This window comes from Lissotriton vulgaris, chromosome 7 (assembly GCF_964263255.1).
Source record: "Lissotriton vulgaris chromosome 7, aLisVul1.2, whole genome shotgun sequence".
Lineage (NCBI taxonomy): Eukaryota > Metazoa > Chordata > Amphibia > Caudata > Salamandridae > Lissotriton > Lissotriton vulgaris.
This window is the reverse complement of record NC_141695.1, coordinates 551410841-551437967: the sequence shown is the minus strand read 5'-3', so window position 1 is coordinate 551437967 and position 27127 is coordinate 551410841. Positions and strand designations below refer to the sequence as shown.

The 27127-nt window shown below is 48.9% G+C and overlaps 1 protein-coding gene across 7 annotated transcripts in view; it reads right to left on the bottom strand.

Moving 5' to 3' along the window:
- The window catches only part of MYH10 (myosin heavy chain 10), a 1221191-nt gene that overhangs the window by 595975 nt on the left and 598089 nt on the right, over positions 1-27127 (bottom strand). For all 7 annotated transcript variants that reach the window (XM_086930637.1, XM_086930640.1, XM_086930641.1 and 4 more), the window contains 2 exons: positions 22627-22696; positions 21969-22129 (listed from right to left, as the gene is read on the bottom strand). In XM_086930637.1, coding sequence (XP_086786763.1) covers positions 21969-22129; positions 22627-22696 — 231 coding nt within the window. The remainder of the gene's footprint in view (positions 1-21968; positions 22130-22626; positions 22697-27127) is intronic.

Genomic DNA, 27127 nt, shown 5'->3' with positions numbered 1-27127 from the left:
TGGCACTAATCCACAAAGACACACCCGATCCTATGCCTTGGTCTGAAGATTGTCAGACAAGTTTCCACGAGTTGCGCGAAGCATTGTGTTCGGCTCCTGTGTTGGGCAACCCCGACTACAGTAAGCCTTTTACGTTATATGTCCATGAGAAGGAAGGTTGCGCATTATCAGTCCTGACACAATACTTTGGGAACAAACAGCGCCCATGCGCATATTTCTCAGCAACCTTAGATCCTGTAGCTAAGGCATTACCAAGTTGCTTGAGGGCCACTGCTGCAGCAGCTGTCTGTATTCAACAGTTTGCTGGGTTAGTCATGAATAATACCCTGATCGTTATGGTCCCACATGCAGTAGACATTTTACTAAACAGAACAAAAACACAGCACTTAACTAGTGCTCGACTGTCCAGTTATGAGCTGACACTGTTAGCAAGTCACATACACATAAAGAGGTGTGATACACTCAACCCCGCCACGTTATTGCCCATCTCGGCAGAGACAGATGAGGTTGAAAAACATGATTGCTGCTTTAGGACAGAAGAAGAGACAAAAGGGAGAGTAGACTTGCAGGACACTCCCCTTCCTGAATGTAATGATACTTTATGGGTTGATGGTTCATGCTTCAAGTTGCCAAATGGTGATACGACTGCAGCATATGCTGTGACAACATTGCACACAATTGTAGAGACCGCGCGCATTCCGCACCATTCTGCGCAAGCAGCAGAGTTGGTTGCACTTACAAGAGCGTGCGTGTTGGCAAAAGGAAAGCGAGTGAATGTATATACCGATAGCCAATACGCCTTCGGCGTGGCTTTTAGTTTTGGAAGATTGTGGCGTGAACGTGGGTTCCTGACGTCACATGGTGCAAAAATCCAGCATGGTCAGCTAGTTAACGAGCTCCTCGAGTCACTGACCTTGCCCCTACAAGTTGCGATCGTGAAGTGCAGTGCACACAAAGATTCAAGATGATGTTGGTCGGGGGAATGCATTTGCAGACGAGGTTGCGAAAGAGACTGCAAGGAACACAATGAGTCGGATGTATGTTGTAGGTCCTGCTGGATGGATTGCTGATGTGGGAATGTGTGAGGACACTATTGAAAGTGTGAAGTCCATACAAGCTGATGCCACTGAAAAAGAGGTGAATGAATGGAGAGAAAGCAAGGGAAGATTGGATGCGAATGGTTGTTGGGTCGAATTGTCAGAACATCAGCGATGGCTATTACCTGACGCATATGTACTTGCAGTGGTGACAATGGCCCATGGAATGGCGCACAGTGTGAAAGGAATCTGTAAACTGTTGGCCCCAGTATGGCAGAATAGTGGTATCCCGAAATGCGCGGAGAATTTGGTCAAGAACTGTATGGTGTGTTTGAAGTACAATCCCGGTAGGGGAACCCCAACTCCAGCTGGTCATTTTGCGCCTCCAACATATCCGTTCGAGGTTTTGCAGCTCGATTTCATCGACATGGAGAGGGGCAACAATCTGAAATACGTGCTTGTTGTTGTTTGCGCTTTCTCCAGGTGGGTGGAAGCGTATCCCCTTAAGGACAACACTGCCTTGTCAACTGCCAAAGCCCTTGTCAAGGAATTCTTCCCTAGGTTTGGTATGCCTAGAATGGTCTGGAGTGATAACGGAAGTGAATTTGTGGGACGAGTGATGAAGAGAGTGTGCGAATGTCTAGGCATCCACCAGAAATTTCACGCTGCAAATCACCCCCAATCAACAGGTTTAGTAGAGTGCTACAACGGCACTCTAAAACTCAAACTAGCCAAGATCCAAGCCAGCACAGGTCTTAAATGGCCTGACGCCCTGCCTTTAGCACTCCTGTCTACCAGAATGATTGTCCATTCTAGATTAGGACTTAGCCCTTATGAAATCGTGTTTGGCCGCCCAGCCAACATCTGGGGCGTGCCAAGACCCAAGAAGATAAGCGAAGTAGAGCATCCTGTACTGCTTGACTATTTACACGAATTGACAACTAAATTGCGTGTTTTACACCAACAGGTTCACAGTTCCTCTCCGCCAGCCTCTGATGATCCAGGTCACTCCATTGAACCCGGCACCTGGGTGCTGGTGCGGAATTTTCAGCGCACGAACAACGAACAGCCCAGGTGGACCGGACCTTACCTCGTCCTTCTTTCCACAAGATCAGCCGTTCGGGTGGAAGGAAAGAAGAACTGGATCCACGGGACCCACTGTAAACGGGTCCCTCTGCCTCTTCCATATGACCGGTGGGTCCAGGAAGGAATCGCTGACTCCGAGACCGAGTCCGTACCGCGCTTTGCACCCTTCAGCGATGCACAATTGAAAGGAACTGGTACAGAAAAAGAGAGTGATCATATTTTGCAAGGATTTGTGCCACCGTCAATGCAGTTGGACACTGCAGAACCTGAAACGTTGTTTGAAGACCACACCGTACCTGGGAAACGATATAATCTGAGGTCGAGAAAAAGGGACTAATAAAAGCAAATTTATGCGACTTTCTTTTCCCCTTTTTGACTTTACAGCTCTCTCGCCCAGGGAACTTGCTCATTTTTGATTTTCGAACCGCCATCCGGTTGTGCTGCTAGGGTCGCGGTTGATAGTCTGGGGAGTGCAGCTGGGGACGTTTAGGTCAACGGTTCTGGTCGGTCTGAGGGAATTACCCCGGACTGAACGGAAAGCACTCCTTGGCAGAATCAAACTCCCACCGCGGGCAGCAACTAGAGGATGGAGTTTCCGAGGGTAGAGAGACCTGCTAGATCCACAAACTTTAAAAAGCAAATATGCACAGTGATGGCCAGAAAAAGATTTCTGATACTATGTATTTTAATGTTGTGTAGCATAGCGATGTTCTTGATTGGCTATACTCTATTCACATTTCAAGTTACCTTTGTAAACAACACTCAGCCCACACCTCCTCCTACTGTTCCTACACACTCCTTTCACCCTCTACCTGAACACGAGTCGGCCAGAAGACTAGAATTTGTAAATAACTCATTCATCCAGCTCCTACACCAGCACCAGTCTATAATGAACACCTCGAACTGTTGGATCTGTGGACTCATGCCACACACAACCGATAAGGGCATCCCTTACTTCGTCCTGCCATTCAGCTACTATGGTTCTCTATGGGCTTTTCAGATAATGTTTCTGTTTGCCATAGAACCATATCCCCCGCGTCCCACAGGGAGCAGTTCCAGCAACAAGGCACTAGTGGCAGGAGTAAGGAATATGAGCAGGGATATCGACACATATCGAACGATTCCCAAAGATGAGTTTACCCCGTACAGTAGATGGAACATCACTAAGTATGGGATTTCCTTAAGTGAGAGCCAGAAAACGAAGAAATCCTCCCCGGTTTGGATAGTACCCCACCGAGGTCACCTATGCCTGCAAGGTATTGGCAGGGATCCCAAAGCACAGTTGGGAAAGAGTGTATGCACGGAAACATATGTGTTTGCCTCCCGAACGTCCCCTCCATTCTTAGCGGCTAAAGGTACATACTTCATCTGCCATGACAAAGCATACAAATGGTTGCCCCCTGACTTCTCGGGCACATGTTTTATCTCGTTTCTGCTGCCACCCACCTACACGGCCGGGGCAGATTACCATCGGACAAGGACAGTTAGGGGTGTCGTGAGTCAAGACAACACTGCGGGTCAAGAGTTTGGAGACTTCGCAAAGGGTTTTCTGCCATTTTGGGGGCCTATGGTGAACAGCAGGAACATTCGCCAGTTAACGAGGGTAGTCGAATCCGCAGTGACCGAAACGGCCGGTGCCCTTAGTAACTTGACAGCTGAGCTTCAGTTGGACCGACTTATGACTCTTCAGAACCGGGTTGCCCTAGATGTCATACTTGCAGCCCGTGGTGGTGTATGTAGGGTGATCCAATCCAGTTGCTGCATTTTCATCCCTGATAATGCTCCGACAGTGTACCAGGCCATCTCCAAACTGCACAAAATCTCTGATTCCCTTCACGTGGAAAAAGGGGATTGGTCCTTACTAGGGTGGCTCTGGGAACTGATCTCTGCCTGGGGATGGAAAACTCTGGTCTTCATTGGGATGATCTTAGCCATTCTGTTTATGTTCTGCCTGTTTATGCAGTGCGCTCCTGCAATATGTGGCCTCTGTGCTACTTCATGTGTAAGGAAGCCTGTGTCAAGGAACGAATTGAGCAACAGAATGATGCTACAGCAGCATCTCCATGAATTCATTAATACAGATTTGGACTCAGATTAGCATGAGTTATTGCCTAATATGAGGGCAAAAGGAGGGTCTGTGGTTCTGAGATTCTGGACCCTGCTGTAATACCGGTACCGAGGTCCAACACTCGTGTCACAAAATATCATCGTACCATGACGAATTTGGTATCGGCAGACCGGTAATGATTAGGACATTATCCCTATGCATTTGCGTCGTGATTGAGCAATGCTAACACCCTTAAATCACGGTTTCCGTTCCGAACCCTCGGACTCCATTTTGTGGAAGGCATCCATCTTATGGCTTGCCCTCATATAAGTCAATCGATTAAGGCCGAGCTTAATCTGAAAGGACACGTCCACCTTAGCTTACTTCCCCATGACCTGGCCAAAGCTGACTCCACTGCCTCCAGCCAAACCTGTTTGGGCAGCTCCTCGCCCATTGGCCGAATAAGATAGCATCAATGCATAACATGCCATAAACCATTCACTACATACAGGCCATGTTTTCTACACACATACACCTCTCCATGTTCCTGGTTTATGACCAGTTTTACGACAAGGAGGTGCCCTGTTTTATTGGGGTATCATCGATATCTGATGGGAGTTCTGGGCCTGGCTGGGTCATCTGTCACAAACTGGACATCTAAAATATTGGTTGGCCAACATGACTGTGCGTTTTGCTCTATTGTGAAAATATGTCTATGACCGTATTGTAAACTCAAGAATTCTTGCCCGCAGCTGTTATTTCCGTATATAAGGAGAAGGCTGGTTCTGTAAAAACGAACAGTCTCCTGAGAACTTACGACCCGTGCTGTCGTGCTTCTAGGACACATGTTACTTGGTTGCAGCCAATAAAACTCTATCTCTGACTTCAACTAGAAGACTCCTGGTTTCTGTGGTCCGGAACAGGGAGAACTCAGAGGTGTTCGGGTGTTATCCCCTGGCACCACCGGGTTCCTAAAAACCCGGCACCTCAGCTGAATCGGTCAATATGTGCGTTTCAAGTAGACAATTTTAATAATGTGCTCCAAGAGGAGACTTAAGTGTAGAAAGCTGGCTCGGTATATAATAAACCAAAAAGGAGGTACACTGTGCAAAGAGTCCAGGTATCCCTTATAAGTTGACAGGGGCTTGCTTCAATACCAAGGTGCTCTCTTAGGGGGAAGTGTGGTCGAGCAGCCTTAGGCTTATCAGAGAGGAGTGTTAGACATCCGCTGCATGCACACAGTCAATAAATGATGGACACAACTCAATAAGGAGATCCACACCAATTTATACAAAATAACACACACTTATATATATATATATATATATATATATAAATATATTTTTTTTTAAATGAATATTTAGGCCCCAAAACCCACGATCAGGTACGTAGGTTCAAGTAAGAAATATTTACAGTTTTTAAAAGTCAACAGTGTCATTTCTGGAGTCGTAATGTTATCCTAAGGAGAAAAGACTTATGCTGCATACAGGTACTTTACAGCGACTTACAGGACCAATCTTCTGGACTTAAGGTGAGTATGGTGCAGGGTCCAAGGTAGCACCAACAGGGCAGCTCTGGGGCAGCCGGGTACAGAGGTGTAATACAGCGTTGGAGCCCTGTTGAAGTCAATGGGGATCAGTCCGGTCACAAAGAGGCTGCAGGCTGGGAAGGGGGGGGGCTAGTCAAGCTGAACAAACAAGGGAGCTCAGGTCTTGCAATGCTTAGGGACGTGGGGACACCTTTGGTCCTCTTGTCCTCAGGCCTGGGCAGCTGGGTGCAGAGGTGTCCTGAGGCGACAGGTTTCTGTCACTGGAGACACTTGCAGTAGACGGGGCCTGCACAAAGATACTGCAGGCTGTGCTGTAAAGTCTACAGTTGGTAAACCAAGGTGGGATTCAGATCTGGACAGTCTGGGGACCACACTGAAACTGCTGACCCACTTCGGAACATGAGTGCAGCTTTCCGGTGTTGGGTTTTTGGCGATCCGGAGTCCTCGCAGTTCTTCATGGGTGCCTGCGTATGCAGGGGAGCTGTTCTGGTACTCCATGGAAGTTTCTGGGTCTTGGGTGAAGACTGGAAGTCCTCCCAGGCTTTTGGAGGCACAGGCAGCTACAGGCCGAGTTTTCTTTGGTGCAACTGACGAGGACAGCAGGGTTGGCACCAAATCATTTGCTGGTCTTTTTTTTATTTCAAAGTATTTTATTAACTTTTATACAAGAAACTTAAGCAATTCTGTTACAGGGTTAGCATAGGTTGTACATCGGTGTATTGAGACATTATGTCACGTTTGTTACACTAACCCCTCATGACAGAAGTTTAAAGAGAAAAAAAACCAAAAAGTTAAGAGAGAGAGAGACAGGAAAGGTGCTTGACCGTCGAGACTGGCTTCGGCGCCCCGCTCTACGGGCCGACGCCCCCTTGTGACCCGAAGGGTCGACAACACTTTTAGACTTGACTGGAGCCGAGGAGTCCGAGGGCGTCGATCCGAGGACTGTCTTCAACAGTTTCGCTTTCGCTTTCGCCTCTGTTGGTTTCGGTTTCGATTTTGATGGATCGGCCGATGGCTCCTTTGAAGTATTCTTAGCCGGGCCTTGACGCGGGGCTATAGAATGTGAAGTAAGATCTCGGCTAAGGCCTTCCGACGATGCCTCGACCTGAGCCTTAGAGAGCAAGTGTGGCTCAATGGTTAGAGCGGCAGACCCTGATGCAGAGGTCTAGCCAAGGACCAGGGTTCAATTCCCCGCCTCGGCGGGTCTTGGGCTCAAAAATTCCATGGACCTGATAATTCTCGCCTCGGTGCCTATTCCAATCATGGAGTCCCACTCTGCAACTCTGGGCAATAGCTTGCTTAATCTCCACAACGGCCCCCACAACGCTAAGGATGCCTGGCCGCCACCTTGGGGGTGCCCTGGAGTGGGCGCCTCACAGGGAAAGCCAGGATGGGTTCCACAGCGGTATTCGTACAAGCGCCTTGAGACCCTTGCGGGTGAGTAGTGCGCTATACAAGTATCAATTTACATTTTTACATTTTACAGTGTCAATATTAGGCCCCGCGATTGCGGGTGGGCCCTGCTCATCGCTCGAGTCGTCATCGACGGCTCCGATGGCCTCTGCGTCATCTCCTACCTCGACGACGTCTTCTTCATGGACGTAGTCTTCTTCTTCGTCCACATCGAAGTTAGAGTCTTGCAACGACGCAGGGTCTGACTGCTGGTCAGGATCCTCTTCATCGACGCCTTCATCGTCATCGGCCTTGAAGATGTTCTCCGGGTTGGGGGCGCTTTCTGCGCCGACTGTCGCGCTGCGCGTCGAAGTCGAAGCCTCTTCTTCGACCGGAACTTGGAACAGGCCATACAGCTGGCCTCGTCGTGGTCCGGGGATAAACATTTATTGCACACTGGGTGCACATCAATGTGAGGGTATTTTGAGTTGCAGACGGGGCATCTCTTGAACGGGCTACGTTCCATCGTCGTCGTAGTTGGGGCCTTTGGTGTCGAAAAGGCAAATGGCCTTCGACGTCCTGTTCGAAGAACTGGATGAAGTATAGGCACCGAACGAGACAATACCGACGCCCCGAAGGCCTTTTGGCCTTGCGCAAAGAGATTTATACTGATTCCGAACTTGAGTCAAGAAAGTACATCCGAACCCAATGGCGGAAAAAAACAATCTGAGGATAGAGAGGATGCCTATGCGCACTGTAGTCCAGGGGAGGAGCCACCTATCTCGTGATACTTCGAAGACTCTTCCAGGACAACAATGTGCAATCATCCGGACCCAACACAAGGCGGCAACCTATGCACAGATATGAATTCAGCAGCCCACATGCCTCGAACACAGATAAAACTATTACTGTGCAAACAGATTTCTCAATGAAGCCTGCCCAACCTGAGCGTCTGCTCTGGCAACAGAGTCCAGGCAGTAGTGTTTGGCAAAGGTATGGACCGACTTCCAAGTGGCAGCCCTGCAGATATCTGCAATGGGAACATTACGTAGCAAAGCCGTTGTAGCTGCTTTGTACCTGGTGGAATGGGCCTTAGGCTTACCCCTAAGGTCTTGTTAGCCTTCTGGTAACACAACTGGATACAGGACACTATCCATCTAGAAATGGACTGTTTAGAGGTGGCAAGGCCAGCCCTGACCGAACCATAATTGACAAACAATTGGTGTGACCTACGAATGTCCCCAGTCTTATCTAAGTGGAACTTCAACACCCTTCTTACATCCAGGGAATGAAGAGACCTCTCCGCCGGAGAGGAAGAATGTTGTAAGAATGTAGGCAAAGTTATCGCCTGCTTGACAGGAAAATCAGAAATCACTTTAGGCAGGAACTTAGGGTGAGTCCTCATGACAACCTTAGAAGCATGAAACACTGTATAAGGCTTGTTGCAACACAAGGCCTGAATCTCACTCACCCTGCAGGCCAATGTTATAGCCACAAGGAAGGCCGCCTTCCAGGAAAGATGCTGCAGAGAAGCCTTATGAATGGGTTCAAAAGGTTCCTTCATCAACCAAGACAGCACCACATTCAGTTCCCATGAAGGCGACGGACGCCTAACAGGAGGAAACACTTAATTACAGGAATCTGGAAGAAGGATGTTTGTGAAGGGCATTTCCTATACGCAGTTAATGCTGCGAGGTGAACCTTGATAGAATGGAAATTAAGGCCAGATTGAGCCAAATGCAAGAGATATGGAAGGATGACATCTTGCTTGCAGTAGGTAGGATCAGCATTCTTGGACATGCACCAGATGCAGAACCTCTTCCACTTATAGGCATAGGAAGTCCTGGTGGAAGGTCTCTTAGCTTCCTTGAGTATCTCCATGCAGTTGTCAGGCAATTTCAAGTTTCCATACTGTACTATCTAAGGAGCCATGCCGCCAAACTCAACGAAGAGAGGTTGGGGTGCACCATCTGCCCCCCGAACTTCGTTAGAAGGCCCGGCCGACATGGAAGCTGCAGGTGGGGTTGGAGAAACTGTTGCAGCAGGTCTGTGAACCGTCACTGTCGAGGCCACTCCGGAGCAATGAGGATCATTTGCGCCCTTGACTGAGACAGCTTGATGAGCACTGCCGGAATCTGGGGAATGGGTGGAAAAGCGTACAGAAAGATGTTCGACCACCTGATCCATTGCATATTCCCCAGAGTCCCCGGTTGGTAAAACATTCCTGCAGCGGTCTCATGTGGAGGCATGCATGTGGTGTGAGGAAGATGCAAGATGCCATCGACCCCAGAAGAGAAGACACCGTCCTTACTGTCGTTGATGAAACCGTTAGGAGAGCCTGAGCCTTCCGAAGGATCGATTAGCGTCGCTCCTCCTCCGGAGACACCCTTGCTCTGATAGTATTGATGGAGGCTCCCAAGTACTGCAGGTACTGAACAGGAGTCGTAACGGACTTGGACATGTTGATGTGCAAACTCAGCTGATTCAACAGAAGGGCCGTCCTGTTGAAATGCAATTGCCCTTCCTGGAAGGTGGAGGCTTTGATCAACCAGTCGTCCAGGTAGACAAACACCTTGTTCTTTCTCAGGTGCGCTGCCACCACTGTCATGCATTTTGAGAAAGTCCTGGGTGCAGACTTCAGTCCAAACGGTAGTCCGGTGGATTGATAGTGAATGGTGCCTAGGAATCGCAGGAACTTCCAGTGTTTCCGTGGAATGGGCACATGGAAGTACGCATCCTGTAGATCTATTGCGCAAAGCCATTCTCCTCGGTGTATCTAAGGATAAATCTGGTGCAAGGACAGCATGCAAAATTTCTCCTAGCAAATCCATTTGTTTGCTTGTCGCAAATTCAGAATGGGCCTGAACTCGTTCTTGTCCTTTTTGCATACCAGAAAGAACTGTGAGTATATACCCTTTCCTCTTTGAGACAGAGGGACGTCTTCTATCGCCCTTTTTCTTAACAGGTTATCAGCCTCCGCTTGGAGTTCTTGCAGCTGGTATTGCGAAGGAACTGGTGGAATAGCTGGGGGAGGGCTGATAAACCGAAGACTGTATCCATTGCAAACAATATTCAGCACCCACTTGTCCTGAGCAATTTCTCTCCACACTGCCAAGTAATTCTGTATGCTTCCCCCCCACCGGAGCGGGTAACGGATGAGGGGGAAGTAAATCCTCAGGGCTTAGACCCGGCCGGGACCTTATTTGTCCCTCTGACGTTTCTGGAAGGGTTGTCGCTGGTATTGCTGTTGTTGTTGCTGCTGTTGGCCAGCTTGGCGACCTTGCCCCCGTTGATACCTCTGGGAAGAGTAACGCCTCTGGAAGGGACGGTACGACTTCCGCTGATCCTTCGGTTTCTCCAAACCTACAACCTTCAGCGTTTCAACTTCCGCCTTCATGCAGGCCATCTCCTCGTACGCATGAGCCCCAAAGAGGGTGGATCCTGAAAAGGGTTCATTAGAAATCCGCTGTTGTGCCTCAGGCTTAAGAGAGGGAAGGCGCAACCAGGAATGTCGCCTCAAGTTAATGCCATGGCAGTACTCATGCGCGGCCAGGAAAGAGGCATCCACCGCCGAACTGATGACCTGATTTGAGACCATCATGCACTCATTCAGAATCTCCTGGAAGTCTTCCCTCCTGTCTCTTGGAAGGAGCTCAATGAATTGTTGCAGGGACTCCCACAACGAGCGATCATATCTGCCCAAAAGTGCTGATCCACTAGCTGCCTTCATCGAAGTGGCAGCCGTACAACAGACTTTCCTTCCGCCGAATCCATGTGCCTGCTCTCCTTGTCCGGAGGGACCGTAGACGACGGGGCAGTAGAATGCGGTTTCTTGGCCGCTGTCACAATGACGGAATCCGGAACAGGATCTGCTCTCAAGAATGCTGGATCAGAATCCGGGGGCCTGTACTTCTTTTGAAGTCTCGATGGCGCCGACTTCACCGAGGCCGGCGTCAGAAACAGCTCCAATGCCGGTTCTTCCAGTCCTGGCACCAAAGGCAGCAAAGGGCGAGAGAGGGGTCTGCACTGCAGCGTTTCAAAGATCACTGAAGTGGTAGGGGTGGGCACAGTCAATGTGATTCCCAACTTCGCTGCCCCCCTCAGCAGCACATCTTGGAAAGTCATAATGTCATCGACTGGGGACACTCTCGTTGGAGGGGAGTCCGACAAAGTGGGAGAATATCTCCTGTCACTGGATGAGTCTAAACCTGGACTGCGAGCTGTCCCTCCGCGGACAATGGTGTGCCCTTGTCGAGGATCGACGCCCACTGCGAGAGCGATGCATTCCTCTGGATCTTGACCTTGGCTTTCTGGGCCTTTCAGGAACCACCGGCCCCAGGGGCTGCGGAAGTGGAACAGGTAGTGCCGGAACCACAGGGCTCGGTAGTGGAGGCCGAGGCAGTGGTAGAAGAGGAGGAGGTGGTGAAGGCGGCAGTGGAGGAGGATGGAGAAGAGAAGGAGGAGGAGGAGGCGGTGAGGAGGAGGAGGAGGCGGATGAAGCTGCGGAAGAGGAGAAGGAGGAGGAGTAGGCATCCTGGGCCTTGAGAGCGAGTAGGTCCGGGAGTAATCAGATGCCGGTGACCTAAGGACTCGTCTCCTCTTGCGAGCAGGCTTCGGGGAGGACACTTTGGAGGCCGACCTCTCTGAGCGCGAGCGCGGGCGCCGCCGCGACCGATGACTCGCTGATGATGATGAGACGCTCACCACAGAAGAACTAGACACCGTTCTGGGCCTCAACTTCCTTTTAGACATCGACTTTTCTCCCCTGGACATCGATCTCTTTGACCTCTCTTCTCGACGTCGACCTTCCTGACGTCAACGAACTCCCCGACGTCGAGTGTCTTCGCCTCAACGGCGATCTTTCTCTCATCGGCGTCGGTCATCACGTCGCCGTTGACAGCGAACGCCTGCCTCTTCGGGATTCATCACGACGTCGATGGTGTGTCGCCGCCGGTGAACTCCTCGACGTTGACCTCATCCGGGGTCTCGATGTCCTACCCCTCGACGTCGAACGACGACGTCGCTTCAAACCAGAGCCCTGGGTCAACGGGGAGCAGATGGTAGTCATACCTCTCGACGTCGAAGCCATCGACGATGACTGGGACCAGTGCCTTTTCTTGACTGGGGAACCCCCCAGAGGCCGATGCACGGGCAGAGAATGAAGATAGTCCCTCCATGCCCAGAAGTCCCACCTGTTTCTTTTTTTTTTTTTTTTTAGCTGTCTGCACTTCATCAGTGGTAATGTCGGCCTCTAAGAGGAGAGCTGCCTCCGGGGAGAACTTGGGTATTGATAGATCCTTAATATATTCATAAGCCTCAGCAGTCGAATAGGCTGCCCGGGGATCATAGATTTGTTCATAGTGGTCAGCTAGAAGATTGACAATACCATCTGGGTCGGAAATCGGGGAGCCTGTAGGAGAGGTAAGTTGTGGAATGACTTTAAGTGCACTCTCTTTCCGATCTAGTCAGGCCAGCATTTTCCCTGCCTTACCTCCCAGTTCATACACCCTGTGTGTCTAGTGGCTTGTATCTTGGTTAGCGCTATTTCTCTCTGGTGGGCCAGAAGTTCCGTTTGCTTTAGGCGAACCGCACGGGCGGTTCCCGGAGATGGGTGGGCCTTCTGCTCCTCAATGGCTACGGTAAGTTCAGCCTCGAGGCTGTCCAGTTCCGCCTGACGCTCCCGCTTGTGTCCCAGAATGGATGCCATAGCTTGTCCCCGGAGGACCACTTTATACGCCTCCCAGAGCGTGCTGGGTGAGTCCACCGAGCCCTGGTATTCTTGGAAGAATTGTTTAGTGGTACGTGCGAGGGTTAACTGAATGGGTGGAATCTGGAGGAAGCTAGCGTGTACCGGGAACATGCGCCTTCGGCAGACCTGATGATGGGTGTATTTAAACATTATCGGGGAGTGATCCGATATGCCTCTGGGGCGGATAGTGACCTCCTCTATACCCTGCAGTGCGTCTGCTGACACCATGAAATAATCAATACGTGTGAGAGATTTCTGTACTGCTGAGTAGAAGGTGTACCGCGACTCATTCGGGTGCTTGAATCTCCAGCTGTCTGCAAGCCCTAGGGCATCTATGAGACCGAGAAGACGTCGCCCACTTTGAGTTTCAGGCCTGGTAGGGAATCTGTCCTGTAAGCCATCTACCATGTCATTGAAGTCGCCCCCCATTAGGAGTGTCGCCTCTGGGAGTGTCAATAGGAACGTCGTAAGAGCTGAATGGGATTGTGTATGGAGTGCAGGCGGTATGTATACAGAGACCAAATTGAATAACCTTCCTTCCCAGCGACAGGTCAGCGCCGCGAAGCGGCCTTGTTCATCAATTCGTTTTTGTTGCACCGCCAATGGGAAGTTTTTCCTAATAAGAATCCCCGTACCCCTGGAGCCCCAGGAGAAGTCTGCATGGGCCACCATCTGATAACCCCATCTGTCCATAGTTCGAACCGCAGACCCAACCAGGGGCGTCTCTTGCAGAAAGACCACTGCAGGGCCACAGCATTTCAGGAATTGTAGTACTAGGCCTCTTTTCACTTTATCTCCCAGGCCCCTAACATTCCAGGTGAGAAGGGTGAGAGTCGTCCGGTGAGCCTGCGGCTCATGCAAAGCAGTTTCAGCCACTATCTATAGTAAGGTACATCATGCAGGTGACCCGCCAATTATTGTGTGCATTGAGGTGGATCGAGAATCTAGAGTTGCGTGTGGCCCATAGTGCCAAAGTGTCGTCCCATAGTGCTGTTAGAACCAGAGTGAGTCGAACGAACAAACAAGAAACAATCGTATACATAACAAAAGCTGTTGCATAAGTTACCTTCCCATCCTGCGTCCCACCCACCCTCCCTGCCAGGCGAACCTACAACTGCCCGCCACCCCAACTTTGCAGAGTGCTTTATTGTCCCTTCCAGAACTGCAATACTTGCGTTTTGGGGGAGAGTCTTTTGAGGCAGCAGCCTTTTGGAGTCCCTTAGGCACCCCCCCCCCGAGTACAGAACTTCAAGACAGCTCAATTGTCAGCGTTCATGGTGCCGTACTTTCTAGTCCAAAGTATTGTCTGCAGTTTGGTGAGCCCTACTCTTCTTCAGGATGCAGATCATGGTGGGACTACTGATCCCCGGGGCCCCTATCTTCTGGAGAGTCCACCCCCTCTCGGCGGCGGTGCGATCCCGGTCTCCGATCCTTTGGGTTTGCTGGACGCCATCCCTCTAGCCATTCGAGAGTCGTCTCTGGCGTGTCGAAGAACCATGTTTTCCCTTCAGCCATTACCTTCAGTTGTGCCGGAAATAGCATGAAATATGGCAATTCTTGCGCCCGCAGCAGTTTTTTAACCTCAAAGAAATTACGACGTCTCCGAGAGACGCCTGCAGTATAATCCGGAAAGAAGGAGAGGGTCGAGTTCAAAATCCGAACAGGGGGGGAGATCCTTGCCGCTTGCAAAATGGCGTCGCGATCTCTAAAGTTGAAAAGACGTGCGAGAACAGGTCTTCGAGGCGCCCCCGGTTTCGGCCTTCCACCTGGGACTCTATAAGCACGCTCGACTGAAAAGAAGTGCGAGAGTCCCTTGGGCTGTAGCTTAGTTTTTATCAGGTCTTCAACATAGAGGTCCTTTGCTTGGGACCCTTCCGATTCAGGAATGCCAATAATTCTGACATTGTTCCGTCTAGCGCGCCCTTCCTGGTCATCCAGTTTGTCCATAAGCAGCTTGTTATCCTTTTCCAGGCGGGCCACTGATACTTGGAGGTCCGAGGTATCTTGGACCAGGGATTTTGCCACTATCTCCACGCCTTTTACTCTGTTCGCCATTTTGTGGAGGTCTGCCCGCAGCAGGAATACATCCGTAGAGATTGTTCCAACCGTCGTCTGGATATTTGCTAGCGCCTTCATGATGTCTTCCAATGTTACCTTCTTCCCTCCGTCACCCTCCTGTGCTTTGCCGTGAGGTGGCGTTGTCTGCGATCCCTTTGCGTATGCATACTTGTCCAATTTCGCCTGGACAGTCTGGATCTGGGCCCTCTGCCCGCCATTTCACCGTGGGTTGTAGGGTGCGTACCAGTTGTGAACTTGGTGGAGCACACGCTCTCAATATTCTCGACGTCCCAGTCCCTAGCTGTCGTAGTGGGGTGGAGGCGAGAGGGTTCGCTTGAGGGTGAGTCGTTGGGTCAGAGGCGATGGGCGAGGTCGGAGAGGCGTCCTTCGCAAGGCCGAGAGTCCAATGGACGACGTTGGCCAATTTTCTGCCACTCGCAGCAGGGGCCCGCCAGCCAGGGAGGCAATCAAAGGAAGAAGCAGAGGCAGAAGGAGTGTTGTGCAGGCTGCGCCGTTATCTATGAGACCGCCGCAAGCTTCTGTAACCAACTGAGTCCCCGGTCTCACAGGCTCCACCAGGCCTCGTACAGTCCAGAGCGGATAACTTCTGAAGCGGGCTTTGGTTTAGAAGCACGGGGGCATCAGTGTATGCCGCTCGAGTTCCGACGTCGGAGGAGCCCCTCGGGAAGCCCCAATTCAGTGGATAATGTGCAGATTGATGTTTAAGGGCTGCTGTTACTCTGGAGCTCTCGGACTAGGTGGCCATTTTCCACGGCTGGTAGCCACGCCCCCTGTCCCACCTGTTTCTTGATGTCTCCTCTGCTCCAGGCCTTGGGAGACGAATCTTCTCCCTGTCACGCAGGGTCCACCTGGAGAAAGAGTGACAAACCACAGGAGTCAGGGACAGAAGGGAGACAGAGTATACACACTCTGTGGGGGTCAGATTTAGCCTACTTCCTACCACACTCAGGGCACTTGTCGAATAAAGCTTGCATTTCGACAAAATAGAGGTGGCAAAACTGGTCAAAAAACACAGCAATTGGAAGAGGAAGACCCTAGATGTCGAGTGAAACACTCAAAACACTGGAAAAGTTCAAAATATTGAAGATATACCCAAAAAGGTAGAGCTAAATGCTCCAGGGTCCTGCTAGCAGGAGTTGGAAAAAAGAACTGAAAGTAAAAGGCCTTTGGCTGTGCATCCTGGGATAACGAGGGTCTCTGGAGAGTTCCTTAAAGGCACGGTATCCCTTTTCCAGAAACATAATGGCAGCCTATGGGGCTTGTCTGTCCAACCCTTCCTCTCTATCATGACAAAGGATTTTTGTGAAGGGGGTTTATCTAGATGTGAAACTTAAAGTGTATAAAATGTAATATTATTTGGCTATCTTTTTCACTTCAAGGTGAAGTGCTGGCCAGTGTAGCCTTGTAGTTTTAGGCTGCATTATTTGTCTTTGATTTTCTCTCAAGTGTCTATGCAGGACTGCAGAAGAAGACAACTTAAGAGACTATTTCGATTGCTCCGGGGTCCACGCAGATGGGCGGGACTATTCACTAGATTAGGACTATACACAGAGATCCCCTACTACAGAACCTTGCCTTCTTGTATTAAGTCAGAAGCCCTGGATTTATATTGTTCTGGTAAATGCTGCATAAGTGTTTCTAGCTCATCATAATGAGCTTGATCATATCTTGCTAACATAGCTTGAGTGTTAGCAATTCTCTAGACATTGGCTGCTTGTGAGATGGTGCGTTTTCCTGAAGCATCTAAAAGCTTGGACTCCTTATCAGGGGGTGGAACATCCCCGGTTGTCTGCAAGTTAGCTCTTTTCCTCGCATTTGAGACTACTAATAAGTCTAATGGCAGCCGACGTTTGATGTATGCTGGGTCAGTTGCCGCTTTATACTTTTTTTCTAGTCTGAGGTTAATTAACCTGGCTCTGACGGGGTCTTTGAATACCTCTGGTGTATGTTTTACCACTCCATTAAGTATTGGTAATGTGGTTGTGGTTTTATGTGACAACAGTAATGTATCCACAAGGAAGTCCTCTTCCACTGGCTCTGTATGCAAGTCCACTCCATGAAAAATAGCTGCTCTATGAATGAGCTGTGTAAATCCAAAATTGTCATCTGGAGGAGATGGTCTAGAAGGGTATGCCTCATCTTGTGGCAGATCTGGTGCATCTGGCGCATTATAATCTTCCCAGGGATCATCTGTTGACCCAGGAATATTGTCTGGGTCATCTGTGTCATCTATGTGTTGCTCACATTCTACCCATGTGAATAATTGTCTTCATCGTCATCATCCTGTGGTGTAGGGCTATGTGTGATGGATAGTGAATGTGCAGGAGAAATGCCTATTGGTATCTCTAGCAATGGGGAAGAAATTCTTATGGGGGAAGTTTGAGCATGTTTTTTAAGAGGAACTGGAGGTGGCTTGGGAGAGCCCATTTTCCTCTTTACAGGCACTGTAATTACATGTCCAGTCTTTGGATTATACGAAGAGTCTTGTTTTGGATCTGGGTAGAAAAGCTCTTCTGCGGAAGTATCCTTTATCGGTACTGATTTGTCTTGCTTGGGACCGAATTGCTTAGAAGATTTTACAGTGTTTATTGTCTTTGGAGTGGATTTTGGTTTTGGTTCCGAAGACTTGGTGTCATGTTTCTTTTTCAGATCCAAGCTTTTTGGATCCGGAATTACTGTTCCCGAAGCACGTTTGGGATCATCAACCTTCGGAGCAGAAGTGTGTTTCGGTGCCGCGGTTGGCTTCTGGTCGACTTTTTTCTGAACCGGAGTGGTCTTCGGTTCGATAGGGTTGGGAACCGCTTTCGGTGCTGAACTTGTTTTGGGCTCGACCGGATTCGGTACCGAGGGCTCTTTCGGTGCTGGAGTTAGTTTTGGTTTGAGGACCTTCTGCTTTTTGGGACCGACAGACTGACTCGAGCCCGAGTCGACTGGAGGCTTTTTTGGATTCTTCGTTGCCGAGCCAGAAGGTTTTGTTCGGTGTGCACATGGACCCGGAGGTGGCGGTGGAACCAAAACCTATCCCGTTATGGGGGGGTGAACAGGGTTGATGCTTGTACTCCAGCTGGAAGAAGATCGTCGTCTTCAGATTGTTCCTTGGCTCAGGAAGCTGAATCCTCTGCTTCGGAAACAATGTTGTCCTGCAGCTGTTGTTCGGACTCTAGCTCGATCGGAGCCTCGTCTATGATGAGGTCTGGTGTTGATGAAGAGGACTGCGCCATGCCTCTTCGAGCTCGACGGTCTCTGATGGTTTTCTTGGACTGGAACGAAGCGCATGCCAGGCAATCTCGACTCTCGTGCTCTGGGGACAAGCACACATTGCAAACCTCATGAAGATCAGTGTGGAGGAATTTGTGTCCACACAGAGGGCACCTCTTGAAGGGTGTTCTTTCCATGAGTCAACGGTCCAACGGCGCAGTTGGGCCCGACGGCCCCGACAAATGCTGGAATCGAGAAGGGCAAGCCTTTCTTCGGCGCGGGTAACTGGAATTACTATCAAAGACGATACCGATGGTATGATGCAGGACTGGAAGTCGAAAGGAGATCACTAACGGGACCAAAGAATAAACGCATCCGAGCGTGAGGGCGGAAAAAAACAATCTGAGGATGGAGCCGATGCCCATGCGCAATACGATCTACAGAAGGAGTCATATAACAGACAAAGACTCTTCCAAGACAACAACAAAGTGTAATCATCCGGGCCCACCACCAGATGGCGATCTATGCAATAGTGTGTGGTCTGCAGCCCATATGCCTCGAACACAGTATTATCGGTTTTAAGGTAAGTATTCGGTAGTAAGAGTTGAGATTCTGGCGGTAGTCTCAGGGGTCCGTCAGGGATGCACTCTCGTTACACCTTCAGCAGCACTAGGGCAGCCAGTTGCAGAATGCTGAGGCCCAATGTTATCCAATGGGGGATACAGGGCTTCCGGTTGGTGGCTGATGGTGAGCAGGCCACAAGGTTGTGGAAGCAAAGCTCCTGGAGGTAGGTTTAGGGCACAGGGGGAAGCGGTTTAGCACACAAAGTGCAACCGCAGCGGCGGCTGGGTGAATGGTGCTGTTTTGGCAACGGGTGCCCTGTTTTCAATGGGGATTTTCGGTTTTGTTTTGTAGCTGTAGGCTCAGTCCAGGATGACTTCCGGGAGGAACCAAAAGCTGGGCAGGTAAGTTGAAGGGCTCGGGGACTTAGGTGCACCGTGGGTTCTTTTCTCCAGGACGCAGGGCGGCTGGATGTAGGTGTGTCTTTTGAGGTTGGATTTCACCTTATCGGGCCACTCGTAGTTGGGGTGGGGGGTGATGGGGATGCCTCCGTGCAGAGGCTGCAGGCGACGTCAGGGAGTCCTAGAAGGGTCAACCCACGGTGGACTCGGACTCTGGAGTGATGGGGGACCTCGCTGGGACTGGTGGGCCACTCAAACTCTGGCCGTAGGCGTCGGGTGCAGGTGTGGCTCCAGACATCGGGTTTCTTTTTACTCAGCAGTCTCTGAGTCTGTCTAGGGAGTTTTCTTTTGAACAGAGCTATTGTTCACAGGAGATCCGGTCTTTGTTGAAGGTAGTCAGTCCTCCCAGGGGTTCTGGAGGTCGCTGGCTGCAGGACAAGGCAACTTTTTGAGCAAGATCTCTGGAAACGGCAAACGGGCCGGTAGGGCTGGGGCCAAGTCACTTCTTCTCTGCTGTCTCCTCTGCTTGGTGTCTTCTTTCGTCCTTCGTTGTAGGTTGTGGGAATTTGTCTTCTTGGTTCAGGGCTGCCCCCTAAACACTGTATTTAGGGGGCATTTTAGGGGTCTCAAGATCAGTAGCCAATGGGCTACTGACCATATGGTGACTACACCCTTGGTGTGCTCACCCCACGAGGGTGAGTGGGCACAATTGTTAATTCTGATTGGAGAGTGCAGGTACTGAAGAGTGGACTTCACCTTGTCTCTCCCACCCGAATGGTTGGATTGGCAGAGATGGGCACATCTTCTGGTCTGTGCTAATTTTTCCTGCCTGTCTTCCTGACAAAAAGGCGGAGAGACAAGAAGCAGTCCTGCTCCTGATAGCAGGAGAGGCTGGGGGGTCGCGTTACAGAGGCGGCAAGGACTTTGAAGCTCCCCTGCCACAGTTGGCACTTCCCGGCAGGGGGGAAATTTAACCACCTCTGCCCTGGAAAGGCTTTGCTTTAGGGCTCAGGGAGCAAAGGCTCCCACCCCAGGGGTCCAGAAACATGTCTCGTGGTGGCAGGCTGGGGCGTACCAGTCAGAGAACCCACCAGAGGACGTTCGTTTTTCAAGGGGCATCTCTAAAATGCCCTCTGAGTGCATTTTATAATAAATCCCACACGGGCATCAGTGTGGGTTTATTATGCTGAGAAGTTTGCTACCAAACTTACCAGAATTCAGTAAAGCCATTATGGTGCTTTGCAGTTCGTAATGACAAACTCCCAGACCATATACTCTTTATGGCTTTACTGCACTTACAATGTCTAAGAATTGACTTAGACGCTGTAGGGGTACAGTGCTCATGCAACTGTACCCTCACCAGTGAGGTACTGCACCCAACTAGAGGGGTGTTTTACCTATACCATAGGCAGTGAGTTGCAGGAATGGCACACAGGAATGTGTGCTATGTCGACTCTTCACTTTTCTCTGCACCAAAACACACAGGCTGCAATGGCAGTGTGCGTGTTAAGGTAAAAAGGACCTCTAAGGATGGCAAAATATGTGCTGCAGCCCTAGAGTCCTTCCCTGGTCACAGTGCCCATTGTATCCATTGTACCTTTTACAAGGGCCTCAAATGTGGACAGAAAGGTGCCAATTGGGGGAACAAAGGTACCATTTTGGGAAAGAACAGGCCCTGGGAACCTGATTGGCGGGGGACAGGGCACATCAAGTCAAAGTGCATCAGAAATCTGGAAAAAAGAGGGGGTGGTTATTGCAACAGAACCCCAGCTTCCTACACAGATGAACCTGAGATAAATTAAGAGACTCCTAAAATGTTCCTTCAAGTTAATGTGGTTAGTGTAAGATGAAATTAGAAGATGCTTGAAAGTCAAATTCAGGTACTCATAAGACCAAAAGCAGTAATGTCCTGAATCGAAAGTCATTGAAACGTGCAATACTATAACCAAATTAGTATTTTAATAGGGATAAACAGGTTATCTAACAAAGACAACGAGCTGCCTGCAAGCTATAACATTTGAGCCTGCAGAAGACCTGGAAATAGATACCAGTATAATAAACAGAGAGTAGAAAACTGTTCCTGAGTAAGGACTGAGGAATCGACCAGCAACACAAACTCCAACGTGATGTGTTTAGGAAATTAGGAGCGGCTCAGAAATGCTTACTGGAACTAGTACTTTGGGAGAAAAGGAGAGCTAGAAACCTACTAAAATTTAGACTATAACAAGCAGCCTCTCAATTAAGATGAAATAAGAATGAAAGACTTCAACTCGATCATGGAAAAGTTATTTCAAACATCAATGAACATATTGGACCTGCATATGTACCTGGTCTTGTGAATGATCCTTTATAACAGTTAGTACTCCTGCCGACTTATTAAATGTCCTCAGTTGGGTAGAGGTACCCCTAATATTGATTGTAAATGGAATATAAGCTTCACAATGTCACTTAGGGTGGGAGGGCATTGTACTAATACTCAGAAGGGCTAGGTGGGACCAGTACCCTCTTAGTTTATTATATTAAGTGACCAAAAAACATACAAAAGGAACATTCTGCCAGTCACTGTCCATTAAAACAGCTTTATGGCAATACTAATCTGGGTTACAAATAAACATCACAGGAGACATGGCAGAAATTCAATATCATTTTTTGAAACTCAGAGGCTATAAAGTCATGAATTCAAAAGTTTATTTAGGGAAACGTAGAACTTCCATAGGTGTCTTGTGCATTAAACTCACACTCATAGTACACATGTGATGTGATGTGATCTGATGCTGAAAAATAGAGGTATCATGGATTGTGAAAAGACATGCAAACGTCAAAGAACGGCACTTGTTTGACTGCCTCATGATTTGTAGTTTTTACTTACTTCCGGGCCAAATATCCTCTGCATACCGCCTGGAAAAAGATGATGACATCAGTAATCTTCAGATCCCGTTCTTCTTCCAAATGTGCCAACACTCCAGCTCTGAAAAATATTTTACTTTGTCCGATCCTGTACAAGTTGGGATCCAATTCCAAAGCTCGAATCTGTGGAAGGAAAATCTACTTTAGGATGCTCATAACAGCAATCTGACATCACTCTGTAGCATTTAAGCTCGATTAAGTAGTGATTCACCTCGTTTTGGAAGCACCTTTGTAAATTGTTTGAGAATTCCAAAACGAAATCATATTCTAAGTTATTCCATTTGTGCATTAAAACTAGTGATAGCACTGCAACTAAATGAATAATCTTTTTGAGTTACTTGTACATAAGTAGTTGCATTATAATTAGAGGATCACAATGAGAACCCCGCACTGGTATGGCAATCTATTGGGACGTTTTACCAGCAATGGATACCCATTCCTATAGATTTTTATGTGAACCCTTCCAAGGTTCTAGGCTGGATGAGGAACTCTTTACGTCACAACAACAGGTCACTAGTGCCATTGGCGTTTGAAGGAATGTGCCCATTAGGAAACACTCAAAGTACATCTATTCATTAAAGGTGGCACAATGTGACATATGAAAACTGGCTGGAACTTACCATTCGTTCACAAGCCTGCTTGCCATCCATGAAGCCTTTGGGAATAGCATTTGGCGTTAGGATTTCGTACCTAAGAATCAGAACAAATCAGGGGAAAGAAGAGCAACTTAGGAACACTTCAAAATCATGATTAGCAATCAATTGAAACTCATCATATAATAGAAAGACCTGCAATACAGTCAAACAGAAGAGTAATGTTTGGGACGGCCTATCTGATGCCTAAAGAGAACAAGCACTGAAAATGCAATAGGTCTCGCCTTTAAGTTTAAGCCATTTGCCTTGCTAATGGTATTCTATAGCAAAGCAAATGGCTTTAAATTAATGAAATGCGAGACCTATTGCATTTTTAATGCTTGTTTTGAATAACATTTTCCCAAGCGCGCGCCCCCCTCCTCCCATTCTGGTAGATTCCAGCTGCTCCTGCTACCGAGTCATGATCACCCTGCTACAATGTTTCAATGGTCAGAAAATGTACCCTTCTGTCTCTTAAGAGCGATTAAAAAGGGTGTCATATAGTGCCAAGACACTTTCACCCGGCTAGTGTGTGCTTTATAGCTGCAGTCAAGCAGTTGGTGTCAAAGCATTTTACACTGGGCTCCGTGGCTTACAAAAATTGTGAAGAGGGTTTGACTGCAGGACGATTTTATTTGAGGTACATATCTTTCCAAGTTAAGCTTAATTATGAGTGAAAAACGAGCCACCAATCAAATCTCTACAATGTTGATGTCCTATCTGAACCAATGAAAGCAGGGCAAGAATTTGTTTGCAACATCGCTGCTTGCCCTTTGACTGTTTCTTTTTAACACTGAGGTGTCATTCTATACAAAATGAAGGTGGAAATTATGGAAGCAACAGTTAAAAGGGTAGGAGTATATTGAGATCCGGCCTTTTAGAAGATTGCAATGGCTCTGCTCAGGAAACCAACTTTGATTGGTCTTTGAATTGTTATCTTGGTATTGGGGGGGGGGGGGGGGGGGGGGGGGGGAGTAGATCAGCGGTAGACACAATCCCACTTTAAATGGGTCGCACAGCCCCTGTTTTTTGTCATCTGACATAAGTATATTTATCTGAATCCCTGCCTTGTGCATGCTCCCAACTAAATTAGTGGATTGACCCCCATTTTCAGTCTAGAAACGTGCACACAGGATAATTCAACATCCAGCGAAAATCAACACATCTCTAGCTACTCCATTTAACAAGAACCATTAGCCAGAATAGTTCTAAAGCATCTAACATAGAGCACCAACAAAACGTCCCCTTTAAGCAACCCCACCATAAATATTCAACATAACACTTAACCAGCACTCTGAACTGCCACCCAAAACAGCACAGATATTCCACATGGGCTTGGATTATGCTGCGCCGATTTTTGTTTTTTTTAGTAATAAGATGCAGCATAACCAATGCTGTGCAGCCAGGCAAAAGTATATACTTAATGTTACAGGGATGTGCATACAGGACACTGTGAGGAAAATGTGAGCCTACAGCACTACAAGCTATGAAGAGATGCTCACAGAGTAATATTCCATTCGAAGCATGTGTGGCAGTAGATGCATATGCTCTGCATATACTGTAAAGCAATAATCCCCTAATCAGTGGCTCGTAAGTGGGTGATGTAGACATCAAAAACAGTTCTTAATACGGTTTGGCCAACTCTAGGCTGTTGACGGGCGAGAATATCCACACCGTAATTGTAAGAAAACACACTTTAAGTAGGCTTACCCCACTTTGTGCCCCCATTTTTAACTACTACGTATCGGTGTAATGGCTCTCAAAAGCCCTAAGCCCTGCTCAACAGGACTCAGTGCATGAGCTCTGACCCTTAAAATGTGCATGTTTGATTGGCTTGTCCCCCAATTGTCATTGCCTAACTTACTTGCAATCCCTAGAATATGGTACCAGGGGTCCCCAGGGCCTGTAAGTTGGAGTGTCCCCCCAGAGACTGCAGCATTGGTTTTGTAACCCTGAGTGGGGCAAGGTAAAACATGGCTCCCAGCCTGCCACTGCAGACTGGAAAGACAGGTTTAAACTGCTAACTAGATGTTGCCATTTAAGGTTATGTCAAAGCCATAACCTCCCCTTTTAATATATGTAAGCCACCCCTAAGGTAGGCCTAACAAGCCCCAAGGCAGAGTGCTGGATGTTAAGAAGTGAAACATGTACTTTTACATGTTCCAGGAGTAAAACCACAAAGTTGGTTTTACTGTGGAGAGACTAGTAGCCCCAATGGCAAGTACAGAGGCACAGGCTGCCACCTCAGCTTTGTTAACGTCTGAATGGGACTAGTGAAGTTGGTATTAAAAGGATCAGTGGATGAAATCTGATTTAATGGTTAAATAGAATTTGAATGTCACTGGTGGGCAAAGTACAACTTCAGAAGTTGTCACTTTAGTTGCCCAAGGTTTCCAATACCAGTTTACTGCTGTACTCTGGGTCTGTCCTGCAGACAGATGTATGCCCTCCTGGAGAGACATGCTAATGATTCCCAGGAAAGGAGACAATCGGGGCCTGCACTGGGAAGCGGTGTTACCTCCCTCCTGCAGGAAGCGAAACAGGTGTTGGCCCAAAAAGCAAACTACAAACCAAATGCTGCCTTTGAAGGGCAAATGGGTAACACTTGGGAGACTGGCAGCTCTATTGTCTAGGCAGACAGGCTGGCACTTGGTACAGGAGAGGGGAAGCAGTTGCCAAACTGATTTTCCAGGGGCGTGTTGCCCCCTTGGTAGCCACACCTCTAGGACTAGGGATCTCGACACACAGGCAGACTGATCTTGCCTTATTGGAAGTAGGTAGAATGGTACATCGTGGACTTTGCACAAAATGGTCATCAGGTGGAAGGGAACCTGATAGCCCATTGACTACCAATTGCATCATCAACTTAGGGCATTTGCTGAGCATAGGTAGGATACCCTGGCATCTGAACTCCGATCTCGGGTGAACTGGAAGAAGTACTCAAAAAGGACTGTCCTGCTGCACCGTGGAACCGGCAATCAAAGGCAGCACCAACATGGACTGCACCTACTGAACCTGGTGACTAGCAAAGAAGAGGGGCAGTGCCTGCTGTGTCCATCTCAAGGAGTCATCTCCAGAGCCCAGCCAAAGTCAAGAGACTCCAAGGGTCAGGGAGCTGGCCTCCTGTTTACATCACAGTGGCAACTGCAGAGAAGCCTGCTGGGCCAAATTAGTACCCCAGAATCGTTTAACTGCCGCAATGCGGAACCAGGGGCCAGAATCCCCAGCACAAAGTTGCACTCGAGTTCAGAGTGTAGTCTGAGTGCAGTCGGGACCTCCAGATGACTAGTTAGCAATCCAGGTACGATTGACCTGTGACTGCGATATTGGCGGACTGGTCCTCTGCCACCACCGAGTGACTTTGTAGGATGTTGACCCTGTGACTAGGATGACCTCAATCCCTTCATAGACCTCTTGAAGGCATTCTCCAGAATTTCTTGTTTTAGTTCCCCTTCATGGGATGCATTTGCTTGCCTGCTTAGTTTTCTGCTTTGAGGTTTTGTGCAGCTGGAAGATGAACCACAACGAGAATTCTGCCCCTTTTAATTGCCCATTGTAGGAAGCTGGTGTAAGAAGCTGGGTTTCTGTTGCAGTAACCCCCCCACTTTTGCCAGACTACTGATGCACTTTGACTTGATGTGCCCTGGGTTCCTGACGATCAGGTTCCTAGGGCCGGTGTTCTTTCCCCAAAACTGTACCCAGTTGGCATCTCTGGCTACAGGTCTGCTTCTGGTAAATTGTACCGCAGGTACCAAGGGCACTGTGACCAGGCAAGACTTCTAAAGGGCTGCAGCATTTATTGTGCCACCCTTAGAGGCCCTGTACCTATACTCTCACACACTGCCATTGCAGACTGCATGTCTTGGTGCAGAACAAAGTGAAGAGTCGACATGGCACACAAGCCTGTGTGCCATGCCTACAACCCACTGCCCTGGCATAGATCGGTCAGCCCTCTAGCTGGGTGACCTATGCCAGTGGTGAGGGTACAGGTGCATGAGCCCTGTACCCCTACAGGTTCTAAGTCCATTCTTAGACATTCTAAGTAAGAACTCCCCAGCACCATAATGGCTGCACTGAAAACTGAGTTTAGTATCAAACTTATCAGCACATTAAACCCACACTGATGCCAGAGTGGTATTTGATGAAAAATGCACACATAGGTCATATTAGAGATGCCCCCTGAAAAACAACTTACCACTAGTGTCCAGGCTGAGTGGCTGCTTTCAGCTGCCACCACCAAACATGTTTCTGTACCCCTGTGTCGAGAGCCTGCTGCTCTTGGTGGCCTGAAGCAATGCACATCCTGGGATGAGGTGCCAAGCCTCCTCCCCCAGCATTTGTGAGCTTCCCCAGGCCACTTGCTGCTTTCAGCAACTGGTCCCCATTGGTTCTGAACCCCACTTTGGGCGGGAGAACGGGCGGGGAAATACAAGTGAAGAAGAGAGGTGCGCCCACCTCTGTGAAGCACAATTCTCAGTACCCGCCATCT